The sequence below is a fragment of the Macaca mulatta genome, chromosome 8 (genome assembly GCF_049350105.2).
Source record: "Macaca mulatta isolate MMU2019108-1 chromosome 8, T2T-MMU8v2.0, whole genome shotgun sequence".
In the NCBI taxonomy this organism is placed as follows: domain Eukaryota; kingdom Metazoa; phylum Chordata; class Mammalia; order Primates; family Cercopithecidae; genus Macaca; species Macaca mulatta.
Genome location: NC_133413.1, coordinates 130,507,693 through 130,534,282, shown reverse-complemented (window position 1 = coordinate 130,534,282; position 26,590 = coordinate 130,507,693). Strand labels below are relative to the sequence as shown.

General features: G+C 38.1%; 1 protein-coding gene across 4 annotated transcripts in view; it reads right to left on the bottom strand.

Moving 5' to 3' along the window:
• The window catches only part of COL14A1 (collagen type XIV alpha 1 chain), a 245,313-nt gene extending 219,115 nt beyond the window's left edge, over nt 1–26,198 (bottom strand). For all 4 annotated transcript variants that reach the window (XM_015145926.3, XM_015145924.3, XM_077943973.1 and 1 more), the window contains exons 1-2: nt 25,711–26,198; nt 3,300–3,424 (exon numbers count right to left, since the gene is read on the bottom strand). In XM_015145926.3, coding sequence (XP_015001412.3) covers nt 3,300–3,387 — 88 coding nt within the window. In that variant the 5' untranslated portion in view covers nt 3,388–3,424; nt 25,711–26,198. The remainder of the gene's footprint in view (nt 1–3,299; nt 3,425–25,710) is intronic.
• Nucleotides 26,199–26,590: the final 392 nt, after the last annotated feature.

The window sequence follows — 26,590 nt, the reverse complement described above, 5'->3', positions numbered from 1 at the left end:
TTTGATATCCCCCCCCCAATTGTACTTCTAAGGCTTCAAAAATCCCTATAAGTGAATTCCCAAATAAAATACAATTCAAATGTAATCTCCTGCCTTGATCTTTTTTCCCTAAACTCCAGACCACCAACTGCCTACCAGACACCTCCACCTGAATGTCCCACAGACACCGTGAGACACCATATGTTTGTCTAAAATTGAACTCATTGTCTTCTACTTGTTTAAACTCTTCAACAGATGTCTACTATGACTGAAACATTGCTCTGTACTAGAGATACAGACACTAAAGGGAGAACGATTAGCTTTTATGAGTTGAGGTAGATAAACAACTACAATGCAAAGATATAGAAGCAGTAATGACACAGGGGTCAAGATGAAAGGCCCCATCTGCTCAGGTCTCCATCAAGAAACTTGATTCATCTTCAATATTTCCCTGTCATTTGTCTGTCTCCACTTTTAATCAGCAGACAACTTTTATCTCTTGTACTCCTTAAAGGATTCTTAGATGCATTCTCTCTACTCACATTGCCTACTTCCAGCCTTCAACACCTATTTCATGGACAATTTAATATATTTTAACGATTTCTCATACCTTGTTTGTTCCTAACCCTCAAGCCCCCATGAGTCACAAATATGAGAATCATCGATATTGCTATCAGAGTGTTTTTCTCAAAAACAGAGTTGTTTAAAATCTTCCATAATCTGGCTTCAATCTATCTTTCCATCTTTGTCTTTGCCCCACTTCACCCCCAACATAACTTATATTGCAATTTATTTGCTTACAGCCCTGTCTCCCTAGTAGACGGTAACCTGGTTGAAGGCAAAAAATAAATAAATAAATAAGTCTTATTTAGCTTTGTATCTTGAACTTGACACACAGAATGTGCCCCATAAGTGTTCACTTAAAACAGAATTTGGTGGCTGGGCACGGTGGTTCATGTCTATAATCCTAGCACTTTGGGAGGCCAAGCAGCGTGGATCACTTGAGGTCAGGAGTTCGAGACCAGCCTGACCAACATGGTGAAATCCCCTCTCTACTGAAAATACAGAATTAGCTGGGCTTCGTGGCGCATGCCTGTAATGCCAGCTACTTGGGAGGCTGGGGCAGGAGAATCGCTTGAACGCAGGAAGCGGAGGTTGCAGTGAGCCGAGACTGTGCCATTTGCCATTTCACTCCAGCCTGGGCAACAAGAGCAAAACTCTGTCTCAAAAAAAAAAAAAAAAAGAAAGAAACCCAGAATTTGGCTAACAATGTTCATCTGGTAGACAGCATCCTTGAAATCATCCCGTAAGAGCTATATGTGATTATGTGATCAGTTATTCCATGAATGACCACTTCTGAATTATGCTAGACTGAGACAGAAACTCTGGAGGGCTTAGCAACTTGCCTGCCCTCTGTTTCTAAGGATCTATGTCTTGTATCCTGGAGTTTAGAAGATCAAGATCAGTGATCTAGAATTTCCTAATTGCCACAGCTGAAATCATTCTTTCATCAACATAAATAACGTAAGCAGAATGTGTCTACCAAACTGCCTGCTGTGTGTTCAATGAAGTAGTTGGAAATACAGTTCCTTAACCCCAGGTGTATAACAGCAAATGTGTGGATGCAAAAAGTCAAGTTCCATTCCTTTCCAAACAGGTATGCCTCCCTTTAAGGAAACAGTGTGTGGTGGTTCATGCATTGATCTTTTCTACAACCCTCAATGCCAAACATCAGACATTAGCATTCCTAAAATCACTTTATCACACTTACACTTCCTTGCTCAGCTGATAACATTTCATCACCAACACTTCAGTCTCTGTAGATTCCCGTGTTTGTCTAATAATATCACTTTGCACAGTTGTGCATATTTACTTCAGAAGTTAGCACATTTTTTTTCAGATAAATATTTTTGGCTTTGCGGGACACACAGTCTCTGTCATGACTATTTAATTTTATCACTGTGGCATGAAAGTAGCCACAGACAATATGTAAACAAAGGTGCATGATGTCCTCCAATAAAACTTTATTTATAAAAATAGGCAGTGGACCAGATTTGGCCCACAGGTAGTAGTTTTTCAGCCCTAGACTTACTTTATAAAAATGAATAGAAATCAAAAATAAAAGTTCCCGCCGGGTGCAGTGGCTCACGCCTGTAATCCCAGCACTTCGGGAGGCCCAGGCGGGTGGATCACGAGGTCAGGAGATCCAGACCATCCTGACTAACACAGTGAAACCCCATCTCTACTAAAAATACAAAAAAATTAGCCGGGCGTGGTGGCAGGCGCCTGTAGTCCCAGCTACTCGGGAGGCTGAGGCAGGAGAATGGCCTGAACCCGGGAGGTGAAGCTTGCAGTGAGCCGAGATTGCACCTCTGCATTCCAGCCTGGGCAACAAAGTGAGACTGTCTCAAAATAAATAAATAAAATAAAAGTTCCCATCCCAGGAATGCAAAGAGTAGATTTCACACATTAAGTTTAATTAAAACAAAGCTAGAAATCATTAGGAATGCCTGAAATGGCATATTGGCAGGCTCTATCAGGCCCTTATAACATTCAGACTATGTGCTCAGTTTTTAAGAAAGGGAGCAAAATCAAGGACCAGGTATGAAGTGATAGAAATCTCCTGTACACTATATAAGAGACAAGACATGATTAGGATACATACACACTCACATTACAGTTCTTTATTAACAGAGCTGTAAAAATAGGGCTCTATTCATAAAGCAATTTAATTAATATAGCGTTATTAATATAACTGATATTATAACATAAAAATGCGACTTTCACTGGTTAAACTTGCACAGGCTTTTCAGAAGCACTTTAAGAATAGGCCGGGCATGGTGACTTGCACCTATAATCCCAGCACTTTGGGAGGCCGAGGCAGGCAGGTCACGAGATCAGGAGTTCAAGAGCAGCTTGGCCAATATGGTGAAACCCTGTCTCTACTAAAACTACAAAAATTATCCAGGCATGGTGGTGCAACCTCTAGTCCCAGCTACTTGGGAGGCTGAGATAGGAAAATCGCTTGAATCTGAGAGGAAGAGGTTGCAGTGAGCCGAGATCGCATCTGGGCGACAGAGCAAGACTCTTTCAAAAAAAAAAAAAGAATGACCTGTTTAACCAATTGCCACAAAATCACTATGCTCAGTCGCTGGTGAGGTTGTAATCCTCATCAAAGATGTGTATATTCCTACAGTGCAAACAGTTGGTAAAACTCAGTAAAAGCCAATATATTGTTAGGATAAATAAAATAAGAATGATAATCAGAAACAAGAAGGCTAGAGTCCCAGACCCTACTGATTCTCCAAGTTTTCAATTACCTTGACCTTGGACGATGGTGCAGAAATAAACAATTGCCAAAAAAGGTGGAAGCAACCAGTACCGCATCTTGCACTGAAAAATCTTCATTTTATTTTCTGCTTTTTACATGGGATGTAGCAGCCACCTAGAAACAGAGAGAACGGGGACATTTTTGAGAAGGCTGAAAATAAAGTATATGTAATCATTTAGGACAGGCAAATAAGCTAACATGGATTAGTATTGTCAGGAAGTAATTAATTCCCTAGAGCATCGTGCATTTCACTCTAAAATACAAACTGATGAGGAAAAGACTTTTTAGAAGATGCTGTAAATGGAGAGAATGATTTGAAATATTTGGGAGAGAGCTTCAGAATGTACTTTGTGACTCTTCCCTATGGACATAAATTGCATACTGAATTTCCCAAATGGATAAATTTCATAATTTTACCTGAAATTAGCATTATCATCAATCCCAATGTCCTTGCCAGTGTTCCTCCCATATTTATCACATAAAGTTCACATAAACTCCTACTGTTGCCTTATATTGCCTACAAAGGACAAATATATAGGACCTTTCTACTGGTGATCCAAGAGAATTTGAAAAACCACTTTGTACTAATATTAAAAGACTGCAGTACTCAGACTTCCCTTCATTGGGTTGAATAACCCCTAATCCTTGCATCTTTTCTCATAGTTCTTCTTTTTCCTAACACAAGTGAATATAAAACTCTTCCAAATTGTTCATTTCCATTGGGGTATCAATGAAAGAAGAGCTACAAGCAAAAGAGAGAAAGGAAGATAAATGGAAGACAAGAAAACGAAGAAGAAAAAAAGAAAGAGTATAATTATTATATATCCATAATAATTAATAATAAAAATTTTAACATTAAAAAACTTTTAGAAAAAGAAAGGAAAGAAAGAGAAAGGAAAGAAGGAGGGAGAAAGGGAGAGGGGCAGAAATGGAGGGTGAAAAACAATGAATGTTTGGTATTACTTTAAAAGATGATTCTACAAATTATAGATTATAATTCTATTAATAGGTCATTACAGAGGAGAAATTCTGAAGTCTTTCCCTCAGAGATTGAGAAAATATCTCCAAAGTTTTCTTCTACCCAAGGCATATTTTTAATTCATTTTTTTCATTAATATATTCATTCATTCATTTCCCAATATCATCCCACAAAGGATCTGAAGCAACTAAATAATAAATGAACCTAATGGATAAGATAAGAGTGCCAGATTTAACATATAAAATACAGGACTATATTTAAATTTTAATTTGAGATAAACAGCAAATAATTTTTTAATGTTAGTATGTTCTATGCAATAGTTGAAAAATACTATTTTTAAAAAATCGTTGTTTATCTGAAATTAAAATTTAACTGAGTGTCATATATTTGATCCAGCAATCCTAATATAAAGGGAAATTTTGGTGATAAAACAATAAAGTAATGAGTTAAATGAGCACAGAGAAAATGGATCTGGTCCTGTATAACTGGTAAAGGTAACCATGAATTTGGCTCCAAATTTATGAATTAGCAGCTAAAGCAAGAAGGAAGCATAATAAGCTTTAAAGCTTACTATATTTTTAGATTAACTAAAACATATTTTTCAGGAGATGCGTAGCTTTTTCTGACACCAAAAGCTGAGTAGAATTTTTCCCATGGTTCACGCCAAAAAGTCATCTTACTTTACTCACCATAAAATGTACTGAGCCCTTGCTATATGTAAAGACTACTCTAAGTACACATATAAATTCCTTTAATCCTCACAGCAACTCTTTGAAGTAGGCACAATTCTACTACGTATTCCCGATGGACAACAAGGGACAGAGAAGTTGCCCAAGTCACAAAGCTAGTGAGTAGAGCCAGGATTTTAACCACATAAGCATAATCAGACATGGCAGAAGCATCTTAGGAAAACATTTCTACAAGATCAGGCTTCACATCACTTTATTTCCACTTTAGAAATATCTTGTTCTTCTTACAAAAACAAAGAGTTTTAATAGTGAAAAATTCAGACTACAACAAAGTACAACAAAAAGAATACACTTTTTGTTATTTTTTCCTTGTTCAAGTGTATTCTGATGACAGTAAATGCCCTTTTACTATATATATATATATAGTGGTATCACAACTTCTTTACCTACCTTTCTTTGGAAATACAGGTTGTTTCCAAATTTCCTTTATACATATAACACTACGATGAATATCCTAATTCACATCTCTTTTAATACATAATTTATTTACTTTGGCAAAATTCCCAATTGTGGAACTGTTAGGCAAAACAAGATGGGTTGTTTGTTTGTTTTGAGACAGAGTCCTACTCTTGTCCCTAGGGCTTCTGCTCACTGCAACCTTTGCCTCCCGGGTTCAAGCGATTCTCCTGCCTCAGCCTCCCAAGCAGCTGGGATTACAGGCATGTGCCATTACGCCCAGCTAATTTTTGTATTTTTAGTAGAGACGGGGTTTCACCATGTTGCCCATGCTGGTCTCAAACTCCTGACCTCAGGTGATCCACCCACTTCGGCCTCCCAAAGTGCTGCGATTACAGGCCTTAGCCACCTCACCCAGCCCAAGATGCATGTTTTTAAGGTTTTTCAAATATAGGTACACAATGCTCTACAGAAAATAACACTGATTTCCACTTCCACCTGCATCTCATATGAGTACCAGGTCACATCAATTCCACCATCACAGAGGTTGTTTTCAATATATTCTGATTTTATAGGTAAAATGGGATTAGCATCTTAATCAGATTTTTTCACAACCAGTAAAATGTGACATTTGGTGTTTGTTGGCTATTTAAATTTTTTAAACAAAATACCTGTTCATGACCTTTACCCATTTTCTTATTGATCTACAATAACTCTTTATATGTTAATTTTAACACATATATATTTAGTAATTTTCCAGTTTGTTTTTTGCCTGACAATTTCATTTATTGGGTTAAGAATTTTTTTAAAAGTTCAGAAATCTGACTTGATCTTTTTCTTTATGGTTTCTAATTCAGCATCATGGGTAAAATGGCCTTTCTTACCCCAAAGTATATTTCTAGTTAACTTTTTAGTTCCTATTATTAATGGACTCTTTCCAATACTGTTATCTGACAGATTTGTTTTTAATATAGAAAAGATATTGATTTTTTATATTAATGGACCACCATTCTGAATTCTTGCTACCTTTATATTTTTTCAGTTTAATCTCTTGGATTTTCCAAGTTGACAGCTGCATTGTTTGCAACCAATGTGTTTTTTTTCTTACTGTATAGGTTAGTAGTTTAAAAACAATTATTTTACTAGGGATGCCTGAAATATTTTAGCATTAAGAATATTAATGGTAGTTGAGTTCAGATGTGTTATGTCAAACTTTTAAAACTTCTTGTCTTTTTACTAAGAATATTTTTTTCAATCAAGAATGAATGCTGAACCTTGCCTTTATGACAATTCATTCATTGGAATGTCCATATTTTCATCCTGACCTCTCAGTGTAATTAACTATTTTGATATGTCTAGTATTAATCTGTCTTTGCAATATAGAAATAAGTCCTACCTATTAATGGCAATATTGCTTTTTTAAAAACATTAATGTAATCATAATGGCTTTGGCTTTCAGGCCAAGCCATTTTTAAATAGAGATAGTAATGACATATCATTCTTTAAATAAGATCCCATTAATAATGATACTTCATTTGTGCTACTGGTTTTTTATATTCTTGAACAACAAGAGAGACAGCTCAAGACTGTTTCTGTCCAACTCCTAAGAAACTAATCAAATGCAAACACTCTTTGTTATATGCTGATCATTTATCAAAATGTGTTAAGCTTTAAATTCCTATAATTTTCTCTACTATAGATATATGTCTCCAGTGGCAACAATAAAAACACATCAATTGACATTTCCTAATTGCAAATCAAAACTAGGTATGACTGATTACAGGACTCAAAAGAATATTAATTCTTCTTGAGGGATAAGAATGAGAATACTATTCTAAGTGTCATTTACCCCTAAATGGAAGAGTATGGGTATTTTAAAAATTATTATTACAATGATATTTTAAGTCACATTACATTTATCTAGTATCTCCATACTATTACCATTTCAAGATCTTTGATAATGAAATGTCCGGATAAAATTCTCACCATGACAGGGATTATACCTAGCAAAGTACAAGCTGTCTCTTAGGTTACAAAGCTTGGAGACTCTGATCCCCTTGAATGCTTTAAAAAATACTCCATATTGCTTATTTAAATTCCAAGTGTTTTTGTTTTTGTTTTTGTTTTTGTTTTTTGAGACAGAGTCTCCCTCTGTCGCCCAGGCTGGAGTGCAGTGGTGCAATCTCCGCACGTCTGGCTATTTTTTTTTTTTTTTTTTTAGAAGAGACAGGGTTTCACCATGTTGGCCAGGATGGTTCCAAACTCCTGACCTTGTGATCCACCAGCCTCGGCCTCCCAAAGTGCTGGGTTTACAGGCGTGAGCCACCGTGCCTGGCCAATCCCAAGTATTTTTTAGTTGCTATTATGCTACTTCCCCCAGTCCTGGATGCTGTTCTTTTGAGAGATACTGCACTAGTCTGTTCTTTGAAACAACATCTATAATCTGGTAAGGTATATGCCAATCAGGCTTTAGACTGGAGCTAGGCCTGAAGATTTTCAAACAATCCTGTTTGCATCCTTTCAGTCTGGAGAGTATGAAGGAAAAACTGTATCAAGTGGGATGTTGGGTTCTATAACTCCTACAATCATTCAATTCTGTGAATGGAATGAGTGGGGTAGATTAATACAGCCTTCAGGTAGTAGCTTTAAGTGCAAAAGCCTCTGATGAATGCAGCAAAGCAAAGTTATATAAACTTTCAAAGTAATATGACTCATGTAGTTAAATCTCTGATACTTGGGTTTTATTTCAGAATAATATGGTATATCTAAAGGAATAAATTAATTATATTTCCTTCAAGCAACTATTCATAAAAAAATGTTGACAACTAAGCTTTTTTTAAATATCCAATCACAGTCTAGTATACAACTCTTTCATGTTGCCACTAAAAGAGAGGCCCATATACTTTGGTCATTATACAAATATTCAAGTTAAGGTCCTGCAATAAAAATTAAAGAATGTACTAATTTGTGCTTAGGGGTCTAAAATGTATCTTCCCCTACCAGCCTACAACCAAAACGCTAATTAGTAAAGAATATTTTCTTAGATTAACACATTCACATACTGGAAATTCCTTAAAATTCCTAATGGAATAGGCAATACATTCAGTGTATATGCTAAAAGAACAGTCAACATATTAAGTGACTACCATCTACATAGCATTATAGCCTGGATTAATTTGTCAGGACACAGAAGACATTAGGAAAATGGTTAGTAAATGTTGATGAAATATAGGAGGAAAAGCCCCAGGGTATACATAAAACCCTAACCCTACAAAGTCAAGTAAAACAAGATTAGTGGATTATCCAAACCGAGTATAAGCAGCTCTTCTGTAGACAGAAGGCATGAGTGCAGGGGAATTTGAAAAGATATGGCAGCAGGTTTCAGCCTTATCAAATCAAAACATTCAGCAAACCTGCCAGTTACACAGATAGCTGTCCACCACACCCAAAGAAACGGATTGCAGCAGAATCACTCTCTCAACTCCAATAAAATATTCTAAGATTTCCTTCTCCAAACATTATAACCAGAGGTTTCAATCAGAACAAAGCAAAGAAAAGAAAGGCAAAAAAAACCAGGCCACATTTGTCTTTTTGGAGAAAAAAAAAATCTCCTTTTCAGATCAGGAGACTTACATTAGATATACCTGGCCAGGTATGGTAGCTCACACCTGTAATCCCAGAATTTTGGGAGGCCAAGGCAGGAAGATGGCTTGAGCCCAGGAGTTTGAGACCAGCCTGAGCAACTCAGTGAGACTCTGGCTCTACAAAAAAATTAAAAATTAAATTTAAAAATGTTAAATTAAATTAAATTTTAAAAAGATATCGCATAATGCTATTTTAATGTAGGAGAAAAAGATCTTCTTTAACATAGGAGACAAGAACCTTTTTCTCCTATTGTGAAAGGCCACAACCAAATAGCCTTTCTCTTTTCTCATCAAAGCAGTTCCTGCATCCAAGTGTTTTGAAGCAATACTTAACATGTAATATTGGAGGTTACTCTGCATCTCATGTACTTTTTAACTAACTAAATAAATGCTATGCTTGTCTTGGCAACTTTTTTTGGAAATTGGGCATTGTTTATATGGAAAAAGCATTGTAGCCATAGTTTATCTTCAAAATTCTTTTTTCTTTTACTTTTTCTTTTTTTTTTTTTTTTTTTTTTTTGAGACATGGTCTGCTTCTGTCACCCAAGCTGGGCTGCAGTGGTGAGATCATGGCTCACAACAACCTCAATCTACTGGGCTCAAGTGATTCTCCCTCCTCAGCCTTCCAAGTAGCTGGACTATAGGCATGTGCCACCATGTCTTGCTAATTTAAAAAATTTTTTGTAGAAATGTGGTCTCCTCATCTTGTGCAGGCTAGTCTCGAACTCCTGGGCTGAAGCAATTCCCCCGTCTCGGACTCCCAAAATGCTGGGATTACAGGCATGAGCCACTGTGCCCAGCATAAATTCTTCTTTAGTTATTGTTTATTTTAAGTTAAGATGAGCAATACCACATTGGGAGAAGTGAAATTTCAGTTTTCCCAAGCTTTTCTGCCAAGTCCCCAAACTTTTGGACAGTAAAGTAAGGGCAAGAAAAATCCCAATCCTATTAAAATGCCATGAGATATTTTAACATTTACCAAAATGTCAAAGCCTAATTTGTTAAAATTTTGCCCAAAAGCCTGCACCAAACAAATAACTCTGCCTTGATTTTTTGCTGTTGTTTAAAAACATCATGTTAGAAATGGCTACTTAGTTCTCTCTTCAGAAGGTATAAGCCAAATTTACGGAAAGTTGATAATGTTTAATACAAGTGCTCTTAAAACACTGTCATAATTTTACAATCAGTAACATAAAACTAGGTCCATTAGTGCTAATTTGCCCTTCCACTCATATGTTTGTTTTATTTAATCTCATTTGTCCAGATAAGTTTGATAACAAGCAAAGGCCCTAAGTGTAAGCATTAAGCAATGCTTACAGGCACCCACAAAATTCCCAGACTAACATACAGCCAATTTTATTAAAATTCCTTAAATATTTATCCTAACATTTTTGTAAACCACACACACTCTCTCTCTCGCCAAGATTTATACACATATATACACACAAACCTTGGATAATATTGTATTCGATTGTTGCTGACTTACAAAAAATAAACCACAAACTTAAATGAAATTCTTGTTAGTTATTTGATATACCATATATCCAGCAACTCCATGCCCTGAGAGAGATTGTTATTTACAGTATTAAATGTTCATTTCAACAATCATTTATTAAGAGTCCTACTATACAACCAAAGCACTGTAGCTGGTAATAAGAAAGATACAAAACTTTATACCATATCTTCCCCTTGGTAGCTCACTTATAGTTAATTGAAAAAAAGAGATTAATTGAAAAGTGAACCTTAGGTGAGCTCACTTACAATTTACTTGAAAAGCAAGATCGTCAGCAATCATATTGCAAAACCGAATGAAATAAGTATGAAACAGAACAGAAAGGTAGCACAGGTGGTGGTATGAATAGAAAACTGGGAGTGAGGAAGCCACTTGTGATCATTTGCTATAGGTCCTTGGCTAGCTGGTTTAACCACTCTCTGTTCTTTATCAATGAAATGTGTGAGATAATATCTATCTTTTATTTTTTAATTCATTAATTTATTGTTGTTGTTATTTTGATTTGGGGTTTTTTTAGGATCTCTCTCTGTCACCCAGGCTGGAGTGCAGTGGCATGAACATGGCCCACTGCATTCCCAAACTCCTAGACTCAAGAGATCCTCCTGCCTCAGCCTCCTGAGTAGCTGGGACTACAGTCACATGCCATCTCACTTGGCTGAGTTTTTTAAATTTTTTTTTTATACAGACAGGATCTCACTTTGGTGCCTAGGCTGGTCTTGAACTCCTGGGCTCCAGCAATCCTCCCACCTCCGCCTCCCAGTGCCAAGATCATAGGCATGAGCCACTGCACTTGGCCATGTCTACCTTTTAAGATGATCGTGATATTTTAGTTAACTTACTTAGAACACAGATAACTCTCAAAAATTTCTAATTAGTAGCATGTTCACAACATGTTGAAAGAACAAAAAAGGAAAGGGGAATCATAATAAATGAATTTGCTACTTGAGCAGATGCTAAAAAAGGAAGGAGAAACAAGAAGCCTTTATCTCTTCTATCACATTAAGGTTGTGGGACTAACTTGGCAAAAACATTTAGGCAAAAACTAAATATCCAGATAATGACAGAGGCAACAGTTATTTGCAAGAGTGAACCAGTTTAGACTTTTCAAAATAAATTTCTAGCCATTTTTATCATTCTCCAGATGATAGCTCTATACAGATTTGAAACGATCAATCATATGAAGACACGGACGACTTGACTTGAGTAATTCATAGGCTTAGAAAAAGACTCAGCAGTTAACCGTTGACAAGTTTATGCAAAGAAGACTTGAAAGAAATGGTGATATTTAAGCATATTTTATACCAAAGAAAAATAAGAATCAGAGACACATAACAGAGGTTTTCATATATTAGAGCTTTTATGTAGAAGATAAAACCGTATTATTTTGTGTAGCGTCTGAAAACAGAACTCTAATCAGTTGCGATGCTCCCAACCCACAGAAGTTCTGTAACAGCTCTAACAATTAGAAGCATTGCTTCTCTGTCACCAGAAATTCTGGAGCAGAAACTAGCTAAGTTTTACCCATAAGAGATGTTATCAGAGGGATTCCTGAATTTGGGGCAAGGGAACTGGATAAAATGATCTCTAGGATGCCTTCCTCAACTCCACATTTTATATATATGTTAATATCTACTTTATAGAAAGAGAATTTTACAGTCAATTGATAATCTAGGTCACATATTTTTGTAGATTAAAAAACAAACCAAAAAAACAACAACAAAAGAGATAGGCTTAATGTATCATCCAGTGTGTTGCCTTGAGGGTATTCCTCCTTACTTCTTCTCACTATTGAAATACTACCCTCCTCACATCCAGAATCATAAAAAAAGGATTTTCAGGATTAGCTAACGAGATCTACTTAAAAAGTACTAGAGGAAGTGAGCAATTATTACACTTATCTGTTAGCATCATGACATAGGAAGAAAAACTCTAAATTAGGAATAAAGAAGACCTAGTTTTGTTACTATTAGTTTGGTGGTTAGCTTTTTTCTCTCTGAGGGAACTCTCCACTATGCATGGCATGGTGATCAGAAATCAGGGGGAAAGCTGCTGTCTTACTGGCATAAAGCATCAGGGAACAGAATTCAGGAATACTAGAGAAACTAGATATTGAGAAGGGAAATGTCAGAATGGAATGAGACACAAAGTGGGAGCAGGGGGAGTAAAATCTGCATAAAACTGCCCCCAAATCCTGGACATTTCAGAATGATAAAGATCATTTAATTAGGAAAAATTAATCATCAATGTGTATAAATTTAATAATGGAGTTTCAAAATACATAAAGCAAAAACTAGTAAGACTAAAGAAACAAGCAATAAGCAAAGTTGAAGATTTCAGCACTCCTCAAGAACTGGTTGAACAATTAGACAATATATCAGTATATAGATGTGAACAACTCTTATCAAGTAGTTGATATTTATTGAGCATTACATCCAACAACTGCAAAAATGTACATTTTTTAAGTGTATCAGTAAAATTTAACAAAATAGGCCATATTCTGGGCCATAAAATAAAACTTGATAAATTTCAAAAGATTGAAAACATACAGAGTATATTTTCTGACAACAGATTTAAATTAGAAATGAATAATAGCCTGGGTGTGGTAGCTCACACCCATAATCCCAGCATTTTGGGAGGTCAAAGTGTGAAGATGGCTTGAGCCCAGGAGTTTGAGAACAGACTGAGCAACACAGAAAGACCCCATCTAATTTTTTTAAAATGAATAATAAAATATCTTTATAAATTCAAAATATTTGAAAATTAAACAATATGCTTCTAAATAATCAATGGGTCAAAGGTGAAATCACAATGGAAATTTTTAAATGTTTGAAAGGGAATGAAAATAAAGGTACAATTTGTGAAAATTTGTGGAATGCAGCTAAAGAATTAGAGATAAACTTATAGGTTTAAATGCTTATATAAAAAAGAAGAAAGATTTAAAATCAATGATCTAATTTTTTACCTAAAGAAGCTAGAAAAAGAAGAGCAAACTGAATCCAAATTAAGTTGAAGGAAATGATTAATAAAGATAAAAGCAAATACTAAAGAAATGGAAAACATTAGTAGAAATTAACAAAACCAGTATTTGCTTCTTTGAAACATTAATAAACTTTTAAAACCTTTAGGAAGTGTGGTCAAGGAACAAAGATTGAAACACAATTAACAATACCAGGAATAACAGAGGATATAACTGCCTACTTCACAAACTAAAAAACAACTAAAAAGGAAAAATACAAATAACTTTTTGCCAATAATCCCAACAATTTAGCTTACTTGGAAATAAACTATTCAAATACTCAACTTGTTAAAACAGACACATGAAGAAATAGAAAACCCAAATAGCCCTGTATCTATTAGAGAGATTAAATTTGTTATTAAAAAATATTTCCACAAGGAAAATTACAGTCCCAGATGGCTTCACTAGTGAATTCTATGAAATATTTAAGGAAAATATAATACCAATTCTACACAAACTCTTTCTGAAAGCACAGGTGAAGGCTAGCATAACCTTTTGTTTGTTTGTTTGGTTTTTTTTTGGAGACAGACTCTCGCTGTCACACAGACTGGAGTGCAGTGGCGCAATCTTGGCTCACTGCAACCTCCACCTCCTGGGTTCAAGCAGTTCTCCTGTTTCAGCCTCCCGAAGAGCTGGGACTACAGGCGTATGCCACCACACATGGTTAATTTTTGTATTTTTGGTAGAGATGGGGTTTCACCATGTTGCCCAGGCTGGTCTCGAACTCCTGGCCTCAAGTGATCTGCCCACCTCAGCTTCTCAAAGTGCTGCCCGGCCCTAACATAACCTTTTTATCACAACTAGACAGCATCACAAAAAATAAAAATCACAGAATAACCCTCATGAACATAGATACAAAAATCTTTCACAAAATATTATCAAATAGCACTTAACAATGTATAAAAATAATAATAATAATGACCAAGTAGAGTTTACTACAGGAATGTAATATTGGTTTAATATTTTTAAATTATCTAGCATGTTTAGTATGTTTCTTCCCTCAGGGAGAAAAAGGCTAACCATCAAGATAATATCCACTAATCATTTAGCATGAGATTTTATACATATATATGTATTGTGTGTGTGGGGGTGTGGATGTGTGTGTGTGTGTAATCTAAATAGAAGGACAAAAAGTATTTCAGAAAATTCAATACACATTCAGGATTTTAAAGAAACTCAGCAAACTAAAAATAGAAAGGAACTTCTTCAATCTAATAAAGGGCATCAGTGAAAACCCCATAGCTAGTATCACACTGAATGGTAAAATATTGAATGCTTTTCCCCTAAGATCAAGAATAAAATAGGGATGTTAACTATTACTAGTTCCACTCAACATTGTACTAGAGGTCCTAGTCAGTGCAATCAGGCAAGAAAAAGAAATAAAAGGCAGAAAGAATGGGAAGGAAGAAGTAAACAGACTGTATTCACAATCAACATGATTGTTTACCAGTAAATGCTAAGGAATCTACCAAAAACAAAACCCTACTTCAACTAATAATTTAGAAAGACTGACAGACAAGATCAGTAGGCAAAAATCAATTGTATTCTTATATAATAGCAGAAAATAAACCAAAAGAAAAAATTTTTAAATTTATTTACAGTGATATCAAAAACATAAAATAGTTAGAAATTAATATGACATGCAAGGCCTCTATACTCTTCAGAATACAAAAATACAAAAGTGTATTACTGACAGAAATGAAAGAAAGCCTAAATAGAGCAGTGCATCATGTTCATGGATTAAAAAAATATATATTCTGTTAGAATGTTCTTAAGATAATCTATAGATACAAAGCAATTTTAATCAAAATCTCAAAAAAGTCACAGACAAATATTCTCTAAGACAGTTTGCTAAAAGTGAAACTGCTGGTCATAAGGTATGTTTATTCCTTTTAAAAAGTATTAATGGGTTGGGCATGGTGGCTCACACCTGTAATCCCAGCACTTTGGGAGGCCAAGGCAGGCAGATCACCTGAGGTTGGCAGTTCGAGACCAGCCTGACCAACATAGTGAAACCCCATCTCTACTAAAAATAGAAAAATTAGACAGGCTGCGGTGGTGTGCTTCTGTAATCCCAGCTATTCGGGAAGCTGAGGTGGGAGAATCAGTTGAACCTGGGAGGTGGAGGTTGCAGTGAGCCAAGATTGTGCCACTGCACTCCAACCTGGACAACAGAGTGAGACCCTGTCTCAAAAAGAAAAAAAAGTATTAATGGATACTGCCAAATTGATCTCCAAAGAGATTATGCCAGTTTATATACCACCAAAAGTATATGTGTCTATTTTTCCATAAACTCATTGGCTCTAACAGTTGCAAATTCTTTCATGTATGAAAAAATTGTAGTTCAACATACAACATCGCCGTGCACATCTTTCATTTACTTAAGACGTCTTTTGTTTGGTGGACTATCTGGCATATCCTTGGTCATTCTTCTATAGAATTGTTCTTTTTTTTTTTTTGAGACGGAGTCTCACTTACTCTGTCACCCAGGCTGGAGTGCAGTGATGCAGTCTTGGCTTGCTGCAATTTCCACCTCCCAGGTTCAAGCGATTCTCATGCCTCAGCCTTCCAAATAGCTGGGATTACAGACGTGCCCCACCACACCCAGCTGTTTTTTGTATTTTTAGTAGAGACAGGGTTTCGCCATGTTGGACATGTTGGTCTCGAACTCCTTCCCTCAAGTGATCTGACTTCCTCGGCCTCCGAAAGTGCTGGGATTACAAGCATGAACCCCCACACCCAGCTAGGAGTGTTCATCTTTTTATAAGAAATTTTTGCATTTAATATGTAGCTCCTTTTCCATCATATATAATATGTTGCCCAATATTTATTTTTTTTGTTTTTTATCTCCTATGGTTTATGACATGCATATAAGTCTCTTTCTCCTTTGGAATTGTAGCATTTTCCTATATTTTCTTTTAGTATTATAACATTTTCAATTTTTAAATTGAAATCCTTCATCATCTAAAACTTACTGTGATGTAAATGGGAAAGTTTTAACTTTTATTCTCCATGTCTATCCAAATTAGTCCCATACCACTTACAGAATAATTTGCCTTTTGTTCACAGGTTAGTAATGCTATATTTTATTTTCAAATCTATTGATTTTCTATTTATGTGTGACTATTAAGTAATTGTAAGTATCAAAACTTTACAATATGTTTTAATATTTTCTTTTAAGTTTTCTTTCTGATTATTTTTGATTAGGTACCAAAACTACTCAAATTGGGATGTTAAATTAGTAGACTGATTTAGGTAGATTGACCTTTTTTATATAATAGTCCATCTTTACATCAAAAAAGAATATATTCTTTGTTTATTCAAGTCAGTCATCTCCATTTCTTCATAAGCACTTTAAAGAGTTATATAAATTTGACATTTTGAGTTTATTTCTACATATTATATACATATATGTTTTATTTTCTGTGTTAATGGATTTTTCTTAATCACTTTTGAACAAGTTCTTTTTTTTTTTTTTTTTTTTTTGAGACGGAGTCTCACTCTGTTGCCCAGGCTGGAGTGCAGTGGCCGGATCTCAGCTCACTGCAAGCTCTGCCTTCCGGGTTCACGCCATTCTCCCGCCTCAGCCTCCCGAGTAGCTGGGACTACAGGTACCCGCCACCTCGCCCGGCTAGTTTTTTGTATTTTTTAGTAGAGATGGGGTTTCACCGTGTTAGCCAGGATGGTCTCAATCGCCTGACCTCATGATCCACCCGTCTCAGCCTCCCAAAGTGCTGGGATTACAGGTTTGAGCCACCGCGCCCAGCCCAAGTTGTTTCTTAATTATAGTAAAGCAATTTTATTTTTATATTAATTTTGTAACCTACCTTGAATAGTTTAACATTTTTTCAGACTCTTAAAGTTTGTAATAATTGATTTCCTTAATTTTTTCTGTAGATGATACATTTCTTCTTACCTTCCAAATTTTATGTTTTTCATTTCTTTCCCTTTTCTTACTGCTTTGGTTACTATCTCCAGAATATTTATCCTGGAAATTTTGTCTTGTTCTTATTCAGGAATGCTTCTTTGGCATGACTTTGGTTTTGAAGACACATGGCTAGACAGACTGTTAGAGAAGACAAACACATATATACTGACATAAATGTATCGTGTTTAGTAAATTTCCATCTGTGTAAACTTTACTGAGCTATTAATCTGAAATAAAATGTTAAATTATTGTGGTAGCTATGAAGGAGATCACCTAACTTTTTTTCTTTTAACTTTTTAATATGACAATTATATTAATCTATTTTCTAATGCTAAACTTACCTGTAAAATTTGAGCCAAACTTGATCATTGTGAATTATTGTTTTGGGTTCTATTTACCAATATGCTATTCATATCAATAAGTACATCAATATTAGTGAAATTAGTCTGTAGCTTTTCTTTTTTATTATGCTGTGTCAAGGTTTGATATCAGTATTATTTTTTTCTGGTTTTATAAAAAATAACTTTGAATTTTTTCTTCTTTCTCTATACTGTGCTTTGAAACAGTTATAATAGCACAGTGTTCTTGATTTTTTACATTTTCATTAGCATTCAATTGCAAAACCATGGGGAGAGTTCGGTACTCTTGGAGAGGTTACTTTTTAACAACTTTTTCAACATGTTTGTGCCTAATCTTTTATTCATAATTCCTGTATAATAAAAAATCAGTTTCAGTAATCTGTACTTTGTTTAGAAATAATTAATTACAGATCATTAAAATAAGAATACTGCCCAAAACACAGCCTGGGCGACAGAACAAGACTCTGTTTCAAAGAGAAAAAAAGAATACTACCTAAAACAATATCCAGGTTCAATGTTATTCCTATCAAACTACCAATATCATTTTTCATAGAAATAGAAAAAAAAATTCTAAACAAAACCAAAAAAGAGACTCAATTGCCAAAGCAATTCTAAGCAAAAAGAACAAAACTGAAGGCATCAAATTTTCCAACCTCAAACTATACTACAAGGCTACAGTAACCAAAAAAGCATGGTACTGGTACAAAAATAAACACACAGACAACTGAACAGGTTAGAAAACACAGAAATAAAGTCATACACCTACAACTAACTACCTAATCTTCAACAATGTCAACAAAAGCAAGCAATGGGGAAAGGACTCCCTTTTCAATAAATGGTGTTGGAATAGCTGGCTAGCGGTATGCAGAAGAATGAAATGGGACCCCTACCTTTCACCATATATGAAAATTAACTCAAGACAGTTTAAAGACTTAAATGTAAGACCTAACATTATAAAAAATCCTAGAAGAAAACCTAGCAAATACCTGCCGGGCACGGTGGCTCACGCCTGTAATCTCAGTACTTTGGGAGGCGGAGGCAGGTGGATCATGAGGTCAGGAGTTTGAGACCATCCTGGCTAACACAGTGAAACCATGTCTCTACTAAAAATACAAAAAATTAGCCGGGCTTGGTGGTATGTGCCTGTAATCCTAGCTACTAGGGAGGCTGGGGCAGGAGAATCGCCTGAACCCAGGAGGTAGAGCTTAGTGAGCTGAGATTGTGCCACTGCACTCCAGCCTGGGCGGCAGAGCGAGACTCCATCTCAAAAAAAAAAAAAACAGAAAAAGAAAAAGAAAAAAAAGGAAGAAAACCTAGCAAATACCATTCCAGACATGCGCTTTGGCAGTGAACTTATGACTAAGTCCTCAAAAGCAACTGCAACAGAAACAAAAACTGACAAGTGGAATCTAATTAAACTAAAGAGCTTCTGCACAGCAAAAGAAACTATCAAGAGAGTAAACAGACAATCTACAGAATGGGAGAAAGTGTTTGCAAAGTATGGATCCAACAACGGTCTAATATCCAGAATCTATAATGAACTTAAATTATTCAACAAGCAAAAAACAAATAACCCCATTAAAAAAGTAGGCAAAAGGCATGAGCAGATATTTCTCAAAAGAAGATACACAAGCAGCCAACAAACATGAAAAAATGCTCCACATTGCTAATCATCAGAAAGATGCAAATCAAAACCACAATGAGATACTATCTCACACCAATCAGAATGGCTATCATTAAAAAGATAAAAAAAAAAAAAAAAAACAGATTTGCAGAGAAAAGGGAATGCTTATACACTGTTGGTAGGAATGTAAATTAGTTCAGCCACTGTGGAAAGTAGTTTGGAGATTTCACAAAGAACTTAAAAAACTACCGTTCAACTCAGTAATTCCACTAATGGATATATACTCAAGGGAATATAAATCATTCTACCAAAAAGACACATGCACTCGTATGTTCGTCACAGCACTATACACAATAACAAAGACATGAAATCAGCCTAGGTGCCCATCAACGGTGGATTGGATAAAGAAAATGTGGTACATATACACCATGGAATACTACACAGCGATAACAAAGAACAAAATCATGTGCTTTGCAGCAACATAGATGCAGCTGGAGGCCATTATCCTAAGTGAATTAACAGAGGAACAGAAAACGAAGTACCACATATTCTCACTTATAAGTAGGAGCTAAACAGTACACATGGACATAAAGATGAGAAAACAGACAGTAGGGACTAATTGTGAGGGAAAGAAAAAAAGGGGGTGAGGGCTGAAGAACTACCTTTTGGGTACTATGCTCACTACCTGGGTGATGGGATCATTCATACCCTAAACTTCAGCATTACACATATACCTGTGTCACAAACCTGTTCTTGTATTCCCAAACTAAAATAAAAGTTGAAAAAAAATAATAATCCATTTCATCCAGGCTTTCTAATTTATTGGCATATATTTATTTTAATTACCATTCAATTCTTTTAATTTTATCCAAGTTAGTGATTGTTTCCATTTTTATTTCTTACCTTGTACACTGTAGGCTTTTTTTAATTTTGCTTTTTAAAAGACAAAAAGCTGAATAAAATTCACAGTGATTTTTGTTTAAGAGAGAAATAACAAATGGAAGGGGAAAGCAACAGTAAAGTAGGAATAAGGGAAGGAAGAAGAAAAGGGAAAATGGTGAAGAGGAAGAAGATGAGGAGGCAGAGGAAAAAAAGAAACACTAAGGCGAAAAGAGAGAAAAGAAAATAGTATAAAGGCAGAATGGATCCAAGATGACCTCTCTGGCCAAATGTGGGTCAATGTTGCCTAGACTGGTGCTACTCAAAGTAGCTCGTCTATGAACTGTTACTGGTCCTCAATGAGACAAGGAGCTTATGCCAATATGCAAGTCTATGTATTGTTTTGCTTCCTTCAACAGAAAAGCCTTGCTATGAAAAAATAATAATAATCTCAGTTGAACTAACAGTGTGCTTAGTGAACAGTGTGCTTATTGACATATTTGATTTACATCATCGTGTAGTTTTTGTCTTATCAGAGGCAGGTAACAGTTTGTGGATGAGCACCAGCCAGCAGTAGCACCAAACTTGATCCTTCACCAACCAGGCCTCCAATGAACTGCATCTGTCCCTCATCTTATTGAGATTCTCCAGCTAGTTTCATGGGCTCACTCACTGTTTTAACCTTCTAGATCTTCGGTACTACCAGACATCTAGATGGGTAGTTTAACCCATATTCAAAAAAGTTCAACACATATAGGCAATCAGTAAATATTGATTGACTTAATAGTTGATGACTGAATGATCAAGGCTGATGTGTGTACAGCTTGCAGTTAATGAACTAAACAATTTACACTTGGCATAGGGTCAATGACACTTGAAATTGGCAGACACTCTGCTTCCAAGTTATGTGCCCCAGTGCAAAGCTGTGTTATCCAGAGAAAACAGAACTGTTTTCTTCTCCCAATGGCATAGGTTTGCAGAGAGGGGCTACCTTTTTCTAATTTACAGAAAAATTCTATTAGGTTAGCAGCACCCCTGTGAATCACTCAAATGCAAGGAATTTGACTGAAAATTAGCCTCAGTTATACAGCTGCTCAAACAATATTAAACTGATGCTGTATGTTCTAAATGATAGAAGGTAGAGCCATTCCAAAAATATGGCAAATTGGAATGACAGCTCCTTGACACAGGAATGTTCTTCACCTGGCTTTTTTTCTCTCTTCATTTTTTTCAAACACTGACATAGTTCATCTGTCAAAGAAATGGGAGATTGTTTTTAACTACAATGTACATCTGTAATCAGTATAAAGGGTAGCTTTACATCTCCATTTAGACATCCTTTCCTTCAGGAAGTTTTCCTTGATCTTCCAAGTCTGGAGTCAGATGCTCTTCCTGTTTCCTGTGGTAGTAATCTCTATTTTCCACTCTGTAGCATTGAACACGACCCTGTAGTTAGCTACTGGCATTTCCATTTGCCAAAGCATATCATTCCCTATTGTATTTTGAATGCTTAGCACAGTGCCAGCACAAGGCAGGAGGCAGGGCCGGGAAATGAAGGAAGAACAGAAGCGAACAACCCACAGCAAAGTATCACTTTTAGACATCAATTAAATGTGCTCCTCTTTGCAAAAGCCAGAGACAAAAGACCACCCAGGAATAGATCTTTATCCAATAAAGGGCCTTCTGACTGCTCCTAGATAAAGACACACCCTAAGACATTGCAATGGACTTAGCAAAGTGCAACCTACCTCTGGACCAATTTTTGTAAGCAACTCAGATAATTTCTAGGAGAAATGAGGGAAAACATTGCTCCCTAAAATTCACAGGGACACCTTTCAGGGTAGCTCCGACAAAGGCCCATAGAGAGAAGAGTGCAACAAGACCACTAACAAAAAAATTACCTGGAGGAAATGGGGAGTCTAGGCTCTAAACTTTGACTTAAAGAATGCTCAGAACTTCCCATAGATGCTCTTTTATTTCTCAATGCCCGCCTCAGCCTGCCAAGTAGCTGGGATTACAGGTGCCCACGACCATGCCCAGCTAATCTTTATATTTTTAGTAGAGATGGGGTTTCGCCATGTTGGCCACGCTGGTCTTGAACTCCTGACCTCAGGTGATGCACCCACCTTGGTCTCCCAAAATGCTGGGATTACAGGCATGAGCCACACTGCACCTGGCCCCATATAAACTTTTCTTAATCATATTTCTGTCACTTGCTGGCTTTGTGATCCCATACAAGGTACTTCTTATCCTTGAAGCTCAATGATCACTAAAGGAGGAATATTATTTGCTTCCCCAAGTAACTGGGAGACTTAAGTGTGTTTCTAAAAGAGAAAAAGGCAGATACCCAGTACGTACTTTAAAAATATGCCAACATTTCCAACACACACACACACACACACACACACACACACACATATCACATCACAGGAACAGGATGCAGTTTGGTCTACAACAAAAGTTTGCTGTATACAGAAAAGTAACTGGATCCCCGCCATTTTTTATTTACTCACAGAAGGAGTCAAGAAGAATGAGTATTTTCCTAACAGCCAGCACTATCTAGGGGCAAATCTGCCAAGAAGAAAGTTTATTTTTATCACTTTCCTTTAAACTTTCTCCCTCCACTCCACTGTCAGTTCCCTGGGGGAATCAACTAGTGCCTCGTTTACCAACAACTTTGTTCTCAATGGACTATCATAATCCCAGATAATTTGTTAGCTCAGTGGTGCTCAAACAGCACCACTCCATCATGCAGCAATTCAGGAAGGCTCTTGTCCTTTAAAGGGATCTTAGGTTACACTAGACAGGCCAGGAAAACAACAGTCATTTGGCTGGGTTTAGATAAAAGTGACTGCAATGTGGCTTTACAGTCGTATCACTGCAAAGGCTGTCAACTGAAAACGGGCAAAAGACATTTGTGTTTTACTGTATGACACTAGGAAATATTTAAGATTGAAAGGACGACTCCCCAAGAGGTCTTCTTAATGAGCTAGGGGCTTTCCCTAGAGCCCCTCAAATCGGATCGATTTGTTCGGCCCATTTTTAAGACCAGCCCTGGCTGATTCTGAAAAATCAAGACATGCGTGGAGGGCCCCAAGAGTTCTCTGAAATCCTCAGCTGGACGGTTCACAGCAGGATAAGTGCCAAGAGGCTCCTCCCATCAATCTTGAAGGCTGGGATCCATCCAAAACTGCTCCAGGAATCCTGATGGGTTCCAAGGAATACTTCCCAGGGAATTACTAAGAGGCCTTACCAGTGGGGCGCCTGTCCTTTCAAAGGGACCCACAGGAGGTCAGGGCTGCAGTGGAGGTTCAGGTCTATCCTGGCTCAGGGTTCCCCAGGGAGAAGGAGAGGATGGATACACAGTATTTACTGAGAGAGTAAGAAAGATAGCCTGTACATCATGGATGAACCTTGAAAATATTTTGCTAGGTAAAAGAAGCAGCCACAAAGGACCACATATTGTATACTTCCATTTATATGAAATGTCCAAAATAGGCAAATCCATACAGACAGGGCAGCAGGTTAGAGAGAAATGGGGAGTTACTGCTAATAGGTACAGGATTTCTTTTGGGGGTGCTAAAATATTCTAAAATTCTGGATTTACTCTACTCTGTGAAAACACTAAAAATCATTGAACTGTACACTTTAAATGGGTTGAGAGGTATATGAATTATATCTCAATAAAGCTGTTTAAAAAACAAGTAAACAAAACTATCCTGAAGTTTACCTCATAATAGTGAAGCACTTGAGTTCAGAGGAATCCAAGTTACTCTTCTGAAAAACCAAATATCCACAAGCTGCTCATTCATTCATTTATTCCTTTACTCATTCTAAATTTACCAGTGAGTTCTCTACGTGCAGACTGGACCACGCTGTCAGAAACAGAACACCAGGTCCTTCATTGCATCCAGCTTAAAGTCTGTTTGCTGGATTTCAATAGAGCCCATCACATACTGCAAGTATTATAAAAAGTACCCTCCCTGTCCCTCGGTAGAGGAAGGGCCCCAAGGCCTTTAACAGGGGAGTTTCAGGAAAATCCATTTTCATTTCTGCTCTCCTCTCCACAGCCACCAAAGACTTACTCCCATCTTTCTCTTGTTCCTGCCTGCCCCCACTCCCACCCTCTTCAGCTGCTGTCAACAGAGGACTCTCCAGAACTTGCAGAAGTAATGCGGCTCTCAGCAGCAGCTCCAGAAGCAATGCTTGGGGGGAAATCCTGGCCCGTGTGAAAGCTGCACACAAGCTTCATTTGGACACTTTCCGTAAGGGCAGGTCCAAAACTCTCCTGGTCCTTAGCAGACCAACCCTGAGCCACAGAGGACACAGGAACCCAGCACCAAGATCTGAGCACCTGTGGTCCTGGACCTGTCGGCGGCCTCCAGGCTCTGCCCTGGGACTGAGGCCACTGTAAAGGCTCCGTGCGCCAAAGCCCAGCTGCCCCGGATGCCTATCCGCCCAGACGCTATGTAAAAGGAGGCTTGAGGGGACGCGGGGTGCGGGGGGATGTCAGAGAGATAAAAGGGGGCAAGTGAGAGGTCGGCAAGCTAAATCGGAGAGGATTCTCCAACATTACAACCTGTCGGTGCCTCTCTCAAAACTGCAACCTCCTGGCTTCTGGCACCGAAGCAAAACGCACGAAGCATCCCAGCTTCCCGGCGCAGAGAGGCGGAGGAGCGCCTACTGCCGCCATCCTCCGTCCTCGCGCTCTGCCTAGCTGTTTCCCTTTGCGTCCAGCGCCTGGTCCTCAGCTACCCAAATCTGTAGAAGTGCCAACAGGTGACTGGGTGAGTTTCGTCCCCTGTGATCTCCGTCAGCAGCTCTTCCAAGTTATCACAAACACAAGCTAAATAAAAACTGCGTGTTCTTTATGGACACACAGCCCTTCAAGACGGATCCCACCCAAATTACCGCCTTTGTTAAGCCCCTTCTTATATGGAAATGCTGGAGCCGCCACTGTCCCGCAGCCAAACGCAGCTTCTTCCCGCCACATGCTCACGTCACCCAAACACTGGGAAAAGCTTCCCGGAGCAGCACATGGTATTTCCAATATCTCTGCGCTCTCATCACCCAATGCCTCTAATCTCCCTGCACCGTGAGCCTCACGAAAAGGCATCCAGGTGCACCCGTCCCATCCCATCCCATCCCATCCCATCCCATCCCAAAGGTCCCCAGGCCATCCTGGGAGCGCGCGTGAAAAGAAAGTCCATGGAACTGCATTGCATCTGCAGGTGGCTCGCTGTCTCCCCTTTTCCTTGTTCATGCATGGAATTCGAAGCCGAGCCGAAGAACAGCAGAGAAAGACGAACTGACCTGTGCTGGGCAAGGTTCCAGCCCAGGTTGGGAGTTCTCCGCGCCTACGGAAAATCGAAGCTCCGCCGCGAGTTGGTCCTTGGCGGCGCACCGCCCTTGCTCTCTTCCCTCGGAGTACCCTTTTTTAATTAGCCTCTCTCTCTCTCTCTCTCTCTCTCTCTCTCTCCCTCCCTCCCCCTCCTGCTCCCGCTGAGCTTCCACTCCCAGCCTCCTGGAGCTGCCTCCGCCTCTCCAGCTGGGCGCCCAGGATCAGATAAGAAGAAAGGAAGGCCCGCCGGCAGCCAATTATAGAGCGGAGGGTGGCCGCGGGGGCGGGAGGTGGGGAGGTGGGAGGCAGGCCTAAACCCATAACGCCCCCCACGTTCTCTCCTCCTCCTCTCCCCCATCCCCGCCCTACCAGAGATGTGGAGAAGCCAGCCCGTGCCGCCCGCGCGCTCGCCTACCCCGAACCTGGCGGTACCCCCAGGTGCGCGCGGCAGCCGGCTGTGGCGCGCCGAGAACAAACCGGGGTTTTTCCCTTCCACTGGGGCAGAAGCTAGTGCAAGCTCCCAAACCAGGCCCCTTGCTCGCTTTGGGAGGTCTCGAGTCTTCCTATTTTCAGGTGCTGTGTGCCCACTTCCCCATTCCCAAAAGACAGACCTTGCCTTCCCGCGTCAAAGACCCTGCGCTCCGAGGGAAAGAGGTATCCACAAGTCCAAGAAGGGCTCTAAAACGCCAAAGCAGCGATGCTCAGACTTTAAGGTGCAAGGGAACCAGCTGGAGATATCAAAACGGACATTTTTGTAGGTTACAAAAGGACGAATGTAGGCAATTTCATGTGGTTGTACCTCATAACTTGCCGTTTCCCCACCCACAAAGATTCTGGTTCAAGGAGCCTGAG